This window comes from Telmatherina bonti (genome assembly GCF_933228915.1).
Source record: "Telmatherina bonti genome assembly, chromosome: 8".
NCBI classification, from domain to species: domain Eukaryota; kingdom Metazoa; phylum Chordata; class Actinopteri; order Atheriniformes; family Telmatherinidae; genus Telmatherina; species Telmatherina bonti.
In genome coordinates, this window is record NC_136626.1 from 1,979,706 (window position 1) to 1,995,634 (window position 15,929).

At 51.4% G+C, this 15,929-nt stretch overlaps 1 protein-coding gene across 1 annotated transcript in view; it reads left to right on the forward strand.

Annotated features, from left to right (window-relative positions):
- Window positions 1-6,385: 6,385 nt before the first annotated feature.
- The window catches only part of nwd1 (NACHT and WD repeat domain containing 1), a gene marked incomplete at both ends in the record, with an annotated part of 21,029 nt that continues 11,485 nt past the window's right edge, over window positions 6,386-15,929 (forward strand). The window contains 10 exon segments of the mRNA XM_079245155.1: window positions 6,386-6,716; window positions 8,024-8,089; window positions 8,207-8,389; window positions 10,919-11,227; window positions 11,445-11,631; window positions 11,720-11,897; window positions 12,258-12,374; window positions 12,667-12,724; window positions 12,727-14,083; window positions 14,127-15,929. The exon segment at window positions 14,127-15,929 is cut by the window's right edge and continues 84 nt beyond it. Coding sequence (XP_079101281.1) covers window positions 6,386-6,716; window positions 8,024-8,089; window positions 8,207-8,389; window positions 10,919-11,227; window positions 11,445-11,631; window positions 11,720-11,897; window positions 12,258-12,374; window positions 12,667-12,724; window positions 12,727-14,083; window positions 14,127-15,929 — 4,589 coding nt within the window.

Below are 15,929 nucleotides of genomic sequence, written 5' to 3' on the forward strand. Positions count from 1 at the left end.
AGTTCACATCAGACCAGTTCACATCAGACAAGTTCACTTCAGACCAGTTCACGTCAGACCAGTTCACATGAGACCAGTTCACATGAGACCAGTTCACGTCAGACCAGTTCAAATGAGACCAGTTCACGTCAGACCAGTTCACATCAGACCAGTTCACATGAGACCAGTTCAAGTCAGACCAGTACACGTCAGACCAGTTCACATGAGACCAGTTCACGTCAGACCAGTTCAAGTCAGACCAGTTCAAGTCAGACCAGTACACGTCAGACCATTTCACATCAGACCACTTCACGTCAGACCACTTCACGTCAGACCAGTTCAAGTCAGACCAGTTCACGTCAGACCAGTTCACGTCAGACCAGTTCACATGAGACCAGTTCACGTCAGACCAGTTCACATGAGACCAGTTCACGTCAGACCAGTTCACATGAGACCAGTTCACGTCAGGACAGTTCACGTCAGGACAGTTCACATCAGACCAGTTCACATGGGACAAGTGCACATGACACCAGTTCACATGAGACCAGTTCAAGTCAGACCAGTTCACATGAGACCAGTTCACATGAGACCAGTTCACGTCAGACCAGTTCACGTCAGACCAGTTCACATGAGACCAGTTCAAGTCAGACCAGTTCACATCAGACCAGTTCGCATCAGACAAGTTCACTTCAGACCAGTTCACGTCAGACCAGTTCACATGAGACCACTTCACGTCAGACCAGTTCACATCAGACCAGTTCAAGTCAGACCAGTTCACGTCAGACCAGTTCACGTCAGACCAGTTCACATGAGACCAGTTCACGTCAGACCAGTTCACGTCAGGACAGTTCACGTCAGACCAGTTCACGTCAGACCAGTTCAAGTATGACCAGTACACGTCAGACCAGTTCACATCAGACCAGTTCACATCAGACCAGTTCACATGAGACCACTTCACGTCAGACCAGGTCACATCAGACCAGTTCAAGTCAGACCATTACACGTCAGACCAGTTCACATGAGACCAGTTCACGTCAGACCAGTTCACATCAGACCAGTTCACATGAGACCAGTTCACATGAGACAAGATCACTTCAGACCAGTTCACATCAGACCAGTTCACGTCAGACCAGTTCAAGTCAGACCAGTTCACATGAGACCAGTTCAAGTCAGACCAGTACACGTCAGACCAGTTCACATGAGACCAGTTCACGTCAGACCAGTTCACATCAGACCAGTTCACATGAGACCAGTTCAAGTCACACCAGTTCACATGAGACCAGCTCAAGTCAGACCAGTTCACATGAGACCAGTTCAAGTCAGACCAGTTCACATCAGACCAGTTCACATCAGACAAGTTCACTTCAGACCAGTTCACGTCAGACCAGTTCACATGAGACCAGTTCACATGAGACCAGTTCACGTCAGACCAGTTCAAATGAGACCAGTTCACGTCAGACCAGTTCACATCAGACCAGTTCACATGAGACCAGTTCAAGTCAGACCAGTACACGTCAGACCAGTTCACATGAGACCAGTTCACGTCAGACCAGTTCAAGTCAGACCAGTTCAAGTCAGACCAGTACACGTCAGACCATTTCACATCAGACCAGTTCACATGAGACCACTTCACGTCAGACCAGTTCACATCAGACCAGTTCAAGTCAGACCAGTTCACGTCAGACCAGTTCACATGAGACCAGTTCACGTCAGACCAGTTCACATGAGACCAGTTCACGTCAGACCAGTTCACATGAGACCAGTTCACGTCAGGACAGTTCACGTCAGGACAGTTCACATCAGACCAGTTCACATGAGACCACTTCACGTCAGACCAGTTCACATCAGACCAGTTCAAGTCAGACCAGTTCACGTCAGACCAGTTCACATGAGACCAGTTCACATGAGACCAGTTCACGTCAGACCAGTTCACATGAGACCAGTTCACATGAGACCAGTTCAAGTCAGACCAATTCACATCAGACAAGTTCACTTCAGACCAGTTCACGTCAGACCAGTTCACATGAGACCACTTCACGTCAGACCAGTTCACATCAGACCAGTTCAAGTCAGACCAGTTCACGTCAGACCAGTTCACATGAGACCAGTTCACATGAGACCAGTTCACATGAGACCAGTTCACGTCAGACCAGTTCACGTCAGGAAAGTTCACGTCAGGACAATTCACGTCAGACCAGTTCACATCAGACCAGTTCACGTCAGACCAGTTCACATCAGACCAGTTAACATGAGACCAGTTCACGTCAGACCAGTTCACATCAGACCAGTTCACATGAGACCAGTTCACGTCAGACCAGTTCACGTCAGACCAGTTCACATGAGACCAGTTCACATGAGATCAGTTCACATGAGACCAGTTCACGTGAGACCAGTACACATGAGACCAGTTCACGTCAGACCAGTTCACATGAGACCAGTTCACGTCAGACCAGTTCACATGAGACCAGTTCACGTCAGACCAGTTCACGTCAGACCAGTTCACAACAGACCAGTTCACGACAGACCAGTTCAAATGAGACCAGTTCACATGAGACCAGTTCACGTCAGACCAGTTCACATCAGACCAGTTCACATGAGACCAGTTCACGTCAGACCAGTTAACATCAGACCAGTTCACGTCAGACCAGTTCACGCCAGACCAGTTGACATCAGACCAGTTGACATCAGACCAGTTGACGCCAGACCAGTTCACGTCAGACCAGTTCACGTCAGACCAGTTCACATGAGACCAGTTCACATGAGACCAGTTCACGTCAGACCAGTTAACATGAGACCAGTTCACATGAGACCAGTTCACATCAGACCAGTTCACGAGACCAGTTCACGTCAGACCAGTTCACGTCAGACCAGTTCACATGAGACCAGTTCACATGAGACCAGTTCACGTCAGACCAGTTAACATGAGACCAGTTCCCATGAGACCAGTTCACGTCAGACCAGTTCATGACAGACCAGTTCACGAGACCAGTTCAAGTCAGACCAGTTCCCATGAGACCAGTTCACGTCAGACCAGTTCACGTCAGACCAGTTCACGTCAGACCAGTTCACGACAGACCAGTTCACATGAGACCAGTTCACATCAGACCAGTTCACATGAGACCAGTTCACTTCGACCAGTTCACGAGAGACCAGTTCACGACAGACCAGATCAAATGAGACCAGTTCACATGAGACCAGTTCACGTCAGACCAGTTCACGTCAGACCAGTTCACGACAGACCAGTTCACATGAGACCAGTTCACGTCAGACCAGTTCACATCAGACCAGTTCACATGAGACCAGTTAACATGAGACCAGTTCACGTCAGACCAGTTCACATCAGACCAGTTCACATGAGACCAGTTCACGTCAGACCAGTTCACGTCAGACCAGTTCACGTCAGACCAGTTCACATGAGACCAGTTCACATGAGATCAGTTCATTTGAGACCAGTTCACGTGAGACCAGTACACATGAGACCAGTTCACGTCAGACCAGTTCACATGAGACCAGTTCACGTCAGACCAGTTCACATGAGATCAGTTCACATGAGACCAGTTCACATGAGACCAGTTCACGTCAGACCAGTTCACATGAGACCAGTTCACATGAGACCAGTTCACGTCAGACCAGTTCACATGACACCAGTTCACATGAGACCAGTTCACGTCAGACCAGTTCACGTCAGACCAGTTCACATGGGACAAGTTCACGTCAGACAAGTTCACATGTGACCAGTTCACGTGAGACCAGTTCACGTCAGACCAGTTCACATGGGACAAGTTCACGTCAGACAAGTTCACATGTGACCAGTTCACATCAGACCAGTTCACGTCAGACCAGTTCACGTCAGACCAGTTCACGTGAGACCAGTTCACGTGAGACCAGTTCACGTCAGACAAGTTCACATGTGACCAGTTCACATGAGACCAGTTCACGTCAGACCTGTTCACGTCAGACCAGTTCACGTGAGACCAGTTCACGTCAGACCAGTTCACGTCAGATCAGTTCACATGAGACCAGTTCACGTCAGACCAGTTCACGTCAGACCAGTTCACGTCAGACCAGTTCACATGAGACCAGTTCACGTCAGACCTGTTCACGTCAGACCAGTTCACATGAGACCAGTTCACATCAGACCGGTTCACATCAGACCAGTTCACATGAGACCAGTTCACATGAGACCAGTTCACGTGAGACCAGTTCACATCAGACCAGTTCAAGTCAGACCAGTTCACATCAGACCAGTTCACGTCAGACCAGTTCACGCCAGACCAGTTCACGTCAGACTAGTTCACGTGAGACCAGTTCACATCAGACCAGTTCACTTCAGACCAGTTCACATCAGACCAGTTAACATGAGACCAGTTCATGTCAGACCAGTTCACATCAGACCAGTTCACATGAGACCAGTTCACGTCAGACCAGTTCACGTCAGACCAGTTCACATGAGACCAGTTCACATGAGATCAGTTCACATGAGACCAGTTCACGTGAGACCAGTACATATGAGACCAGTTCACATGAGACCAGTTCACGTCAGACCAGTTCACATGAGACCAGTTCACATGAGACCAGTTCACGTCAGACCAGTTCACATGAGACCAGTTCACATGAGACCAGTTCACGTCAGACCAGTTCACATGACACCAGTTCACATGAGACCAGTTCACGTCAGACCAGTTCACATGAGACCAGTTCACATGAGACCAGTTCACATGAGATCAGTTCACATGAGACCAGTTCACATGAGATCAGTTCACATGAGACCAGTTCACATGAGACCAGTTCACATGAGACCAGTTCAGGCTTTTGAGCAGAAATAGTGAAAATCTGAAAACTTTATTTCAACTCAAAGTTCTGATGAATAAATAAATAGTCTGTCGTCCAATAGTGACGTTGCATCTGGCAAGTACACGTAAACACGTAAACACGTAAACATGTAAACACGTAAACATGTAAACACGTAAACACGTAAACATGTAAACACGTAAACACGTAAACATGTAAACATGTAAACACGTAAACATGTAAACACGTAAACACGTAAACATGTAAACATGTAAACACGTAAACATGTAAACATGTAAACACGTAAACATGTAAACATGTAAACATTTATTTTTATTTCATTTTTATTTGATCGGGACAAGTATGCTCCATGAATGTTGGAACATACTGCAGGCTAACGTTCGATGCCCGTCCCTAGTTGGGCTTTCACACATTAAGAAAGTTTACACAGTTTACATTGCATTGCGAAAATTAAAAGTTACACATATGTGCCTTTATATATACATACAAAATACAAATACGCATCTTTCCACCAAAATGTAAAATTAAATAAAACACATTCAAGGATGTCAATAAAATTCAGTCCGAAATAAGAACATTGTCCATACATTCAATCTAAACCACCGTTTTGCCACCCACATGTAAAATTACAATCCTAAAGGTGAGTCCAGGCCTGATGTGTCTTGATCCAGTTCTTCAGTCTGGAAGTAAACCTTTTTAAAATCCGGTATGGTCTTAAGGTCTGTTGGGAGCGCGGTCCATAACCTAGAACTCATCACAGGAAAGGCTGTCTGCCCAAAACTAGTCCTAAAATAGGGGATCTTACTGTCGTGGTTTGTCACACTTCTGGTAACTCTGCTGCTGTTTCGTCTCTCCACACATTAGCAAGAGGGATTCTCCACATTAGAGGCTCAGGTACTAAATGATAGATACATCTGTAAATTAACTTAAGGAGAAATTGATGAAGCTGTCAAAGCTCATCAGATTGGATTGCAGAGGTGATGACGGTTTTTTTTTAATCCATAACTTTTAATGCTCTGTGATATAGAGAACCTACAGGTGTGGTTGCAGGTGGAGCAGCCGGGGCCCCTGTTGTCATGCAGAATGGTATATGAGAAAACATCATTGCATGCATGTTCAAGAGGGCAGCCTTGTTTGGTATGTAATTTCTGATTACAAGCAGTAATTTAAAACAGTTTAGATCATTTTGACTTGTTGTAGAGTTACAGAACCTGTAGTGATTTTGTCTGTGATTACAGAGCTGTTTTGTGTTCTTGTATTATGAAAGTTATCTCTTCCATATTGGGAAGTTTTGAGCTATCCCTTTTAGAGTTTTGTTAAATAGTGGGTTTTGCTGCTGTCACAGGATGTTTTAAGTTGTACCCTTTAGTTTCCTTGGTTTGAATCATTGTAAATAAAATCCCACCTTTTGTTGGAACTTTTAGTTGCCGCTCCTCTTTTGTGTTGCAACCCCCTTTTCTTCCTAGACACAACTGGGGTTGTAACATAGTGGGGGCTCGTCTGGGATAACTTACTTTCCCCAGTGACGTTGTCACAATTAATTGATTTAATTTTTCCCTGATGTGTGTACTTGCATTGTATGAGAAGACGAGGCATGGTTCAGTTTGATTTGGAGCATTTCCTTCGGGATCCCTCCTTGGATCAGTTGGACTCGTGCCGCAAGGATGATTTGTTCCTTATAGCAGGTCACTTTGATATTCCGTGTTCTAAGCACCTGGTTAAGAAGGATCTTAAGGCTTTGGTGGTGAAGCGCTTGGTGGAGTTGCAGTTTCTGGTGGTTACTGATGTTGGAGCTCCTGAAACAAGGGCTGTGTCGCCTGTGAGGGTGGTTCCCTCCACTGAGGCGGTGTGTGATCAAGCCGAGCTTGCTGCTCCACTGAGTTCTGAGGAACCGGAGGTGAAAAAAAAGGGGATATGGCCAGCCGGTGACTCCTGCCACTCTTCCCCGCTTTGTTCCCCTCTCTGGCAGCAGCTCTGACGGCTCACGAGTTGAGGCACGTCTAAGAGTTCAGCTAGCCCGTTTGCAGCTGGAAGCCCAGGAGAAAGCTCAGCAGAGAAACATGCAGCTTGACATTAAAAAGATGGAAATTGAAGCTGAGAAAGCTGTGCGACTACGCCAGTTAGAGCTGGACTCCCAACCAAGGCTTGGGCTCTCACCACCCTCTGCCAGACCTACTGGGTCTGCAGCCTCAGTACAGCCTACCAGTCCTTTGGACATAACCAGGTTTATTGCTTTGGTTCCAGAATTCTGAGAATCTGAAGTGGACTGTTATTTTGCGGCCTTTGAGCGCATTGCCCATGCACTGCAGTGGCCTCAGGATGTTTGGTCCCTTCTCATCCAATAGGGTTAGGTTGTAGCAGCACTTCCTCTTACAGACAGTTTAAAGTGTGACATTGTGAAAGCTTCGGTCCTGAAAGCTTATGAGCTTGTACCGGAAGCCTATCGGCAAAAGTTCAGAACATTTAAGAAAAGCCCCGCTCAGACCTATGTGGAGTTTGCCAGGGAAAAAGGCAATCTGTTTGACAGATGGTGTTCTTCATGCGGCATCACAAACTTTGAAACTCTAAGAGTTAATATTGTTAGAAGAGTTCAAAAATTGTCTTCCTGAACGTCTTGTGGTTCATCTAAATGAACAGAAAGTGCATGAGTTGTCTTCTGCTGCGGTGTTGGCAGATGAGTATACGCTGACACATAAAACAGTTTTTCATTCAACCGTACCAAAAGCTGAATCTGTACATGAAACGGTTCCTGTTGCACTGAAAACACAGAGGAAAGAGGTGAGGGAATGTTTTTATTGCCACAAAACTGGACACCTCATCTCCAACTGTCTGGCTTTGAAGCATAAAACTCACAACTCTCCATCAAAACCTAAAAGTGTTGGTTTGTTAAAATCAGAGTCAGGTATGATGAGCTCAGTTGACTGCACCCTTGACCCACGTTTTCAGCCTTTTTTAATTACCGGAGCAGTTTCGCTGGCTAATAATCCATCTGAGGAAAAACAGGTACGTGTTCTGCGTGATACAGGTGCATCCCAGACTATTATATTGGCTAACACATTACCCTTTTCTGATGCATCTTATGCTGGGTACAGTATCATTCTCCGAGGTGTGGAAATGGGATATGCACCCAGACCAGTACATTTGGTGCATCTGAAAACTGATTTGGTGACTGGAAGTTTTCCAATGGCTGTATGTTCAGCTTTGTCCATTGACGGTGTTTCTCTCCTTCTAGGCAATGACATTGCAGGTGGCAGAGTAGTTCCTGCCCTTGAGGTTCTTGACGTCCCGGTAAAGTCCGGTATTGAAAGCAAAATAACCACGACATGTGTGCTCACTCGTGCGCAAAAGCATAAAAAGAAAACAGAAAATGTTGAAATTGATTTGTCTGACAGTTCTCTCATGTCACTACTTTCAGGTGGAGTTACACAGGAGGGTACTGCGGAGAGCGAAACAGTGTCTGACGAAAAAGTTCAGACAGCTCTGCAACCCCCTGTTGACCTCACACTTCCGGTTTCACGTGCACGGCTGGGTGCCGAGCAGAGGAAGGATCCTACTTTGCAGAAGTATTTTGAGGAGGTGGTGAGTGCCAAGAAAGCAAGTGCAGAGACTGTTGGTTTTTACATTGAGAATGACATTCTGATGCGACGTTGGTGCCCTGTAGTGCGACCAAATGCTGATTGGAATGTAGTAAAACAGATTGTGGTGCCATTGCTTTTCCGACACCAGGTGCTGCATTTGGCTCATGATGGCGCTTGGTCGAGTCATTTAGGTATAACCAAAACCTACCAGCTCATACTAAAGCACTTTTACTGGCCTGGTCTTAAATCTGATGTGACTAACTATTGTCGTAGTTGTCATACCTGCCAGATTGCTGGGAAACCGAACAAACCCATTCCCCGTGCCCCGCTTCATCCAATCCCTGTTGTGGGTGAACCATTTGAGCGTCTTATTATAGACTGTGTGGGTCCACTCCCTCGTACTACATCAGGAAATATGTTTCTTCTCACTTTAATGTGTGCATCAACTCGGTACCCAGAAGCCATCCCCTTACGCCGGATTACTGCGCGCACCGTGATTAAAGCAATGACAAAATTCTTCTCCACATTTGGTCTTCCCCGTTTAATCCAGACAGATCAAGGATCTAATTTCATGTCAACAATATTTAAACAAGTACTACGTGAACTAAATGTTCAGCATGTGACCTCTAGCGCCTACCATCCTGAAAGTCAGGGCGCATTGGAGAGATGGCACCAGACAGTAAAGTCAATGCTACGTAAGTATTGTTTAGAGAAAGAGAGAAACTGGGATGAAGGCGTCCCATTTGTGCTGTTTGCAGTTCGCGAAGCTCCCCAGGAATCGTTGGGTTTTAGTCCTGTGGAACTTATTTTTGGTCATACGCTTCGGGGACCCCTCCAGGTCCTCAAGGAGAAGTTACTAGAATCCCACACATCACCAGAAAGTAATGTATTGGACTTTGTCTCCTCCTTTCGTGAGCGCTTACATCATTCACGTGCCTTTGCTGCAGAGACTTTACAGACGTCTCAGAAAGTGATGAAACGTCATCATGATAAATCCGCTGTTTTACGTGCTTTTCAAACCGGGGATAAAGTTCTACCTTTATTGCCTATGCCTGGCTCGACCTTAAGTGCTCGTTTCTCTGGTCCTTACGTTGTCCAAAACAAGTTAAGTAACACTGATTATGTCCTTTCTACCCCTGACAGAAAGCGCAAAACACGCGTGTGCCATATTAACATGCTAAAGCGCTATGTGACACGTGATCCTGTTGCGTCTCCATCAGTTTCAACACCAGTGGCTACTCATAGTTCTGCTCTCATCATAGCAGCAGGTTCCCCAGATGAGGGTTTATCCACTCGAGTTGTGTCCAGATTGACTCCGCGATTGTCAAACTCAGATGTTAAAGTCTTTGCCTTCTTCCCCGCAACATTTGACAGAAAAGCAACATACAGACATTATGTCTGTGGTGCATGAACATTCTCAGCTGTTCAGTGATGAACCAACACGTACAACTGTCATTGAACATGACATTGATGTTGGAAATGCAACACCTATCAAACAACGTCCCTATAGAGCAAATCCAACCAAAAGAGCCCAGATGAGGAGTGACGATATGCTTCAACATGGCTTTGCCCTTGGAGTTCACCATGCCTTGTTGAGATGAAACCTGATGGATCCCCAGGTTTATAACTGATTATCTATATGTTGTAGAGTTACAGAACCTGTAGTGATTTTGTCTGTGATTACAGAGCTGTTTTGTGTTCTTGTATTATGAAAGTTATCTCTTCCATATTGGGAAGTTTTGAGCTATCCCTTTTAGAGTTTTGTTAAATAGTGGGTTTTGCTGCTGTCACAGGATGTTTTAAGTTGTACCCTTTAGTTTCCTTGGTTTGAATCATTGTAAATAAAATCCCACCTTTTGTTGGAACTCTCAGTTGCCGCTCCTCTTTTGTGTTGCAACCCCCTTTTCCCCCCAGACACCACTGGGGTTGTAACACAAGGCTTCTTGGCTCTTGGGTTAACCTTCTCCAGGTCTCAGTTAAATGGATATGATCCGGGTACTTCCCTCTAGCATGGGTCGTCCGTCGTCCCTTTTCTATTAGGTTGGCTTGTTCTCTTCTCTCTCCAGCCTCTCGTCCTGGGTCTGCTCTCTCTCTCTCTCCCCCCCGCCGGCCACACAATCTCCGTTTTTATACAATCCCGTGAGCAGTTGCACCTGCTCCCGGTGTGTGGATTTCTGGGAAATGTAGTTTCCATTTTAGACGTCAGCTGCTGGATGGAGATGTATCGGCTGTTCACTACATGACCTCTGGGGAGGTCACAATATGTAAATGCAAACATGAAAATGTGCAAACAGAAACATGTAAAGGATTAAAAGTAAATGTGTAAACATGTATACGTGTAAACACATGAACATGTAAATGTCAACGTGTAAACATTTAAACGTGTGAAGATTCAAACCTACACATATAAACGCGTAAATGTGTAAAGGTTTAAACGTAACCATGGAAACAGCTGTTGCAGCTTCTTGGATTGATCTGATCAATCACATTAAGATTCCACCGGCATGATGTCAGACTGTCTCAGCTCACCTGTTGTCCTCGTGCTGCAGCTGGCGGCCCCCAGGGGCCCCGCTCCACCCGGGGGCCCTGCTCCACCCAGGGGTCCTGCTCCACCCAGGGGTCCTGCTCCACCCGGGGCCCTGCTCCACCCAGGGGTCCTGCTCCACCCAGGGGTCCTGCTCCACCAGGGGCCCTGCTCCACCCAGGGGTCCTGCTCCACCCGGGGGCCTGCTCCACCCGGGGTCCTGCTCCACCCGGGGGCCCTGCTCCACCTGGGGGCCCTGCTCCACCTGGGGGCCTGCTCCACCCGGGGGCCCTGCTCCACCTGGGGGCCCTGCTCCACCTGGGGCCCTGCTCAGGTGGAAGAACAACACCTGAACAGGTGTTCCTCAAACTTGTTTACTGACATGTTGTTCTCAACTCCCCCTGCTGCTCCTCCTGCAGCTCCTCCTGCAGCTCCTCCTGCAGCTCCTCCTGCAGCTCCTCCTGCAGCTCCCCCTGCAGCTCCTCCTGCAGCTCCCCCTGCAGCTCCCCCTGCAGCTCCTCCTGCAGCTCCTCCTGCAGCTCCCCCTGCAGCTCCTCCTGCAGCTCCCCCTGCAGCTCCCCCTGCAGCTCCCCCTGCAGCTCCTCCTGCAGCTCCTCCTGCAGCTCCCCCTGCAGCTCCCCCTGCAGCTCCTCCTGCAGCTCCTCCTGCAGCTCCCCCTGCAGCTCCCCCTGCAGCTCCTCCTGCAGCTCCCCCTGCAGCTCCCCTGCAGCTCCTCCTGCAGCTCCCCCTGCAGCTCCTCCTGCAGCTCCCCCTGCAGCTCCTCCTGCAGCTCCTCCTGCAGCTCCCCCTGCAGCTCCTCCTGCAGCTCCTCCTGCAGCTCCCCCTGCAGCTCCCCCTGCAGCTCCTCCTGCAGCTCCTCCTGCAGCTCCTCCTGCAGCTCCCCCTGCAGCTCCTCCTGCAGCTCCTCCTCCTGGAAAGTCCTGCTGGACCGGGCCTTCCCACAAATCCAGTCTTTCTGTCGCGGTCTGGGTCTGGTCTTTGAGGTCAGTTCAGACCTGGTTCCTGACGAGGACCTAAACCTGTAGGGCCACATCTGAACACATGCTGGGAGGATCTGTAGGACCAGGACCAGGACCAGGACCAGGACCAGGACCAGGACCAGCTGTTTGCTGCTGGGTGGACACACTTGTCTTTTCTGAAGGAGGAAGCTGGAAATTTCAGCTGAACTCCAACTTGAAGGAGATCTAAACTGAAAAACGGTCCTGGTTCTGCTCTGATTCAGACCTGGAGACCCTTCAGGTGGGACATCTGGATTCAGTGTCCTCCTGAGGTTTCTCCGGTCCCGTAAACCCCAGCATGTTGCTGTCTCTGCTCCATCATCTGTGAGGACTTGTCCTGTCCAGGTGGTGGACCTGCGTTGGGGGTTGCAGAACGTCCCGTTTGGAGACCATGAGGCCTGTGAGGTCTCGCTGCAGGAGATCCAGACCTGTAAGAGGTTCTCAGCAGGTCCAGCTTTCATTGTGAGTTTTGCTACATTACCTTGTCAAATAGAAACCACTACCTGGTCCTAAGTGGTCCAGAAGCTCCCACCTCAGATGACCATCATCAGATCAGACCACACGGAGACCTGGTCCCCATCCAGCCCTCCTGCTTCCTGCAGTGAGAATGAGGTCTGGACCCGGTCTGGTCCAGCATGATGGTCCTCTGAGGTGTGAGGTATTTTATCAGCTGAAGATTTTCATGTCCTGGAACTTCATCCTGGTCTCCTTCTGTCTTCTTCTTCACTACGTCTGCCCTCTGCGGGCTCTCAAGGTCCTGCTGGGGAACAGGTGTGGACACCGAGCTCTTCCTCGTGTCATCCCAGAAAAACTGAAGTTCTTCTGTCCAAACTCTCCAGTCCTGAAGGCATCAGGCAGCTCCAGCGGTGGTTCCTAAAGGACGACAATGCTGTCCCGCCCACCTACGTCCTGCAGCCAATCACGGCTCACCTCCCCCACTACAGCGACCTTCGACCTGACTGTGGACCGCAGCACGACCGGGACGTCCTCTCCTGGCGTCTTACAGAAGGAGAGTTGTTGAAGCTCTCGTCATCTCCCGTCTTCTTGGCGTGGACGCGTCCCATTCGCCGGTCTCACGGTGTCGCCCGTCTTGTGGACGCGTCCCATTCGCCGGTCTCAAGGTGTCGCCCGTCTTGTGGACGCGTCCCATTCGCCGGTCTCACGGTGTCGCCCGTCTTGTGGACGCGTCCCATTCGCCGGTCTCAAGGTGTCGCCCGTCTTGTGGACGCGTCCCATTCGCCGGTCTCACGGTGTCGCCCGTCTTGTGGACGCGTCCCATTCGCCGGTCTCAAGGTGTCGCCCGTCTTGTGGACGCGTCCCATTCGCCGGTCTCAAGGTGTCGCCCGTCTTGTGGATGCGTCCCATTCGCCGGTCTCAAGGTGTCGCCCGTCTTGTGGACGCGTCCCATTCGCCGGTCTCACGGTGTCGCCCGTCTTGTGGATGCGTCCCATTCGCCGGTCTCAAGGTGTCGCCCGTCTTGTGGACGCGTCCCATTCGCCGGTCTCAAGGTGTCGCCCGTCTTGTGGACGCGTCCCATTTGCCGGTCTCACGGTGTCGCCCGTCTTGTGGACGCGTCCCATTCGCCGGTCTCACGGTGTCGCCCGTCTTGTGGACGCGTCCCATTTGCCGGTCTCAAGGTGTCGCCCGTCTTGTGGACGCGTCCCATTCGCCGGTCTCAAGGTGTCGCCCGTCTTGTGGACGCGTCCCATTCGCCGGTCTCAAGGTGTCGCCCGTCTTCTTGGCGTGGACGCGTCCCATTCGCCGGTCTCAAGGTGTCGCCCGTCTTGTGGACGCGTCCCATTCGCCGGTATCAAGGTGTCGCCCGTCTTGTGGACGCGTCCCATTCGCCGGTCTCAAGGTGTCGCCTGTCTTGTGGACGCGTCCCATTCGCCGGTCTCAAGGTGTCGCCCGTCTTGTGGACGCGTCCCATTCGCCGGTCTCAAGGTGTCGCCCGTCTTCTTGGCGTGGACGCGTCCCATTCGCCGGTCTCAAGGTGTCGCCCGTCTTCTTGGCGTGGACGCGTCCCATTCGCCGGTCTCAAGGTGTCGCCCGTCTTGTGGACGCGTCCCATTTGCCGGTCTCACGGTGTCGCCCGTCTTGTGGACGCGTCCCATTCGCCGGTCTCACGGTGTCGCCCGTCTTGTGGACGCGTCCCATTTGCCGGTCTCAAGGTGTCGCCCGTCTTGTGGACGCGTCCCATTCGCCGGTCTCAAGGTGTCGCCCGTCTTGTGGACGCGTCCCATTCGCCGGTCTCACGGTGTCGCCCGTCTTGTGGACGCGTCCCATTCGCCGGTCTCACGGTGTCGCCCATCTTGTGGACGCGTCCCATTCGCTGGTCTCACGGTGTCGCCCGTCTTGTGGACGCGTCCCATTCGCCGGTATCAAGGTGTCGCCCGTCTTGTGGACGCGTCCCATTCGCCGGTATCAAGGTGTCGCCCGTCTTGTGGACGCGTCCCATTCGCCGGTCTCAAGGTGTCGCCTGTCTTGTGGACGCGTCCCATTCGCCGGTCTCAAGGTGTCGCCCGTCTTGTGGACGCGTCCCATTCGCCGGTCTCAAGGTGTCGCCCGTCTTCTTGGCGTGGACGCGTCCCATTCGCCGGTCTCAAGGTGTCGCCCGTCTTCTTGGCGTGGACGCGTCCCATTCGCCGGTCTCAAGGTGTCGCCCGTCTTGTGGACGCGTCCCATTCGCTGGTCTCACGGTGTCGCCCGTCTTGTGGACGCGTCCCATTCGCCGGTCTCACGGTGTCGCCCGTCTTGTGGACGCGTCCCATTCGCTGGTCTCACGGTGTCGCCCGTCTTCTTGACGTCCACAGTCATGGAGCAGGAGATCCAGCGGGGTCTGTGGACGGACTGCCGGGAAGGCGGCGCTCTGCTCTTCATCCGGGAGGCGTCCCGGCAGAAGAAGAGGGATGGACCCAAACGTCTCAGCAGGTTTGTGGACGTGACGGCGGACGGACTGCTGGATGCCGAGGCCCGGGAGCGTCTCACTGGGCTGAAGTCCCGACTCCACGCCACTTTGCAGGAGATCCTCAACCTGCACAGCGTGGAGCTCCGGCGAGGAGGCGTGGACCCCAAACACAGAGAGCACGCTCAGTACCTGGACAGGCTCTTCCAGCAGCTGGTCTCCCAGATGAAGGACCGGATCAGAACCGCGCTGGACTCCCCAGACCCGGGCCGGAGGAGGACGATCTGGGGAAGCACCGAGGAAGGCTGCGTGGAGGAAGAGATGATGCATCATGGCGTCATGAGCGGCGAGCTGTGCAGAGACCTCCACGGCAGAGACGGGCTTCTGGGTCGGATCTGCCTCGCGATGTGGGAGGCAACCAGAACCCGGCACGCCCCCCTGGTGGTCCACGGCGCCGCCGGCATGGGCAAGACCGCGCTGCTCTGCAAAGTGGGCCAGGAGGTCCAGAGCGCTACGGACGGCAGGGCGGCGCTGGTGGTCCAGCTGCTGGCGTCCCGCCATCCTCAGAGACCCGACATCGACCACGTCCTGCGCAGCGTCTGCCTGCAGGTTAGCATGGTCCGCGGTCTGGCTCCGCCCCCCCAGGTGGCCACCTGCTCCCACCTGGAACTGCTGCAGATCTTCAGGAGCCTCCTGGAGGAGGTGTCCCAGCAGGGGAACCCGACGCTCATCATACTGGACTCTCTGGACCAGCTCGCTGACCGACACCATGCCCACAAGCTGCGGTGGCTGCCGGCCGACGTCCCTCCGCACGTCCACCTGCTGGTCTCCATGGACACCGGCAGCGAGGCGTTCGCCAGCATGCGGATGAAGATGGACTCTGTGGAGAGCTTCTTCCAGGTAGAGTGGTTGTCTCGTGATGACAGCGAACGCATCACGGAGTCTTCCCTGCGGGCATCTGGACGAACGCTGAGCGGCAAGCAGAGAGACGCCGTCCTGCAGAGCGTCCAGAAGACCGGATGTCCTCTCCAGCTCAAACTGATCCTGTCTGCAGCCAAACGCTGGACGTCCTTCAGTCCGCTGACCACGTTGGGCGCCTGCGCGCAGGAAGT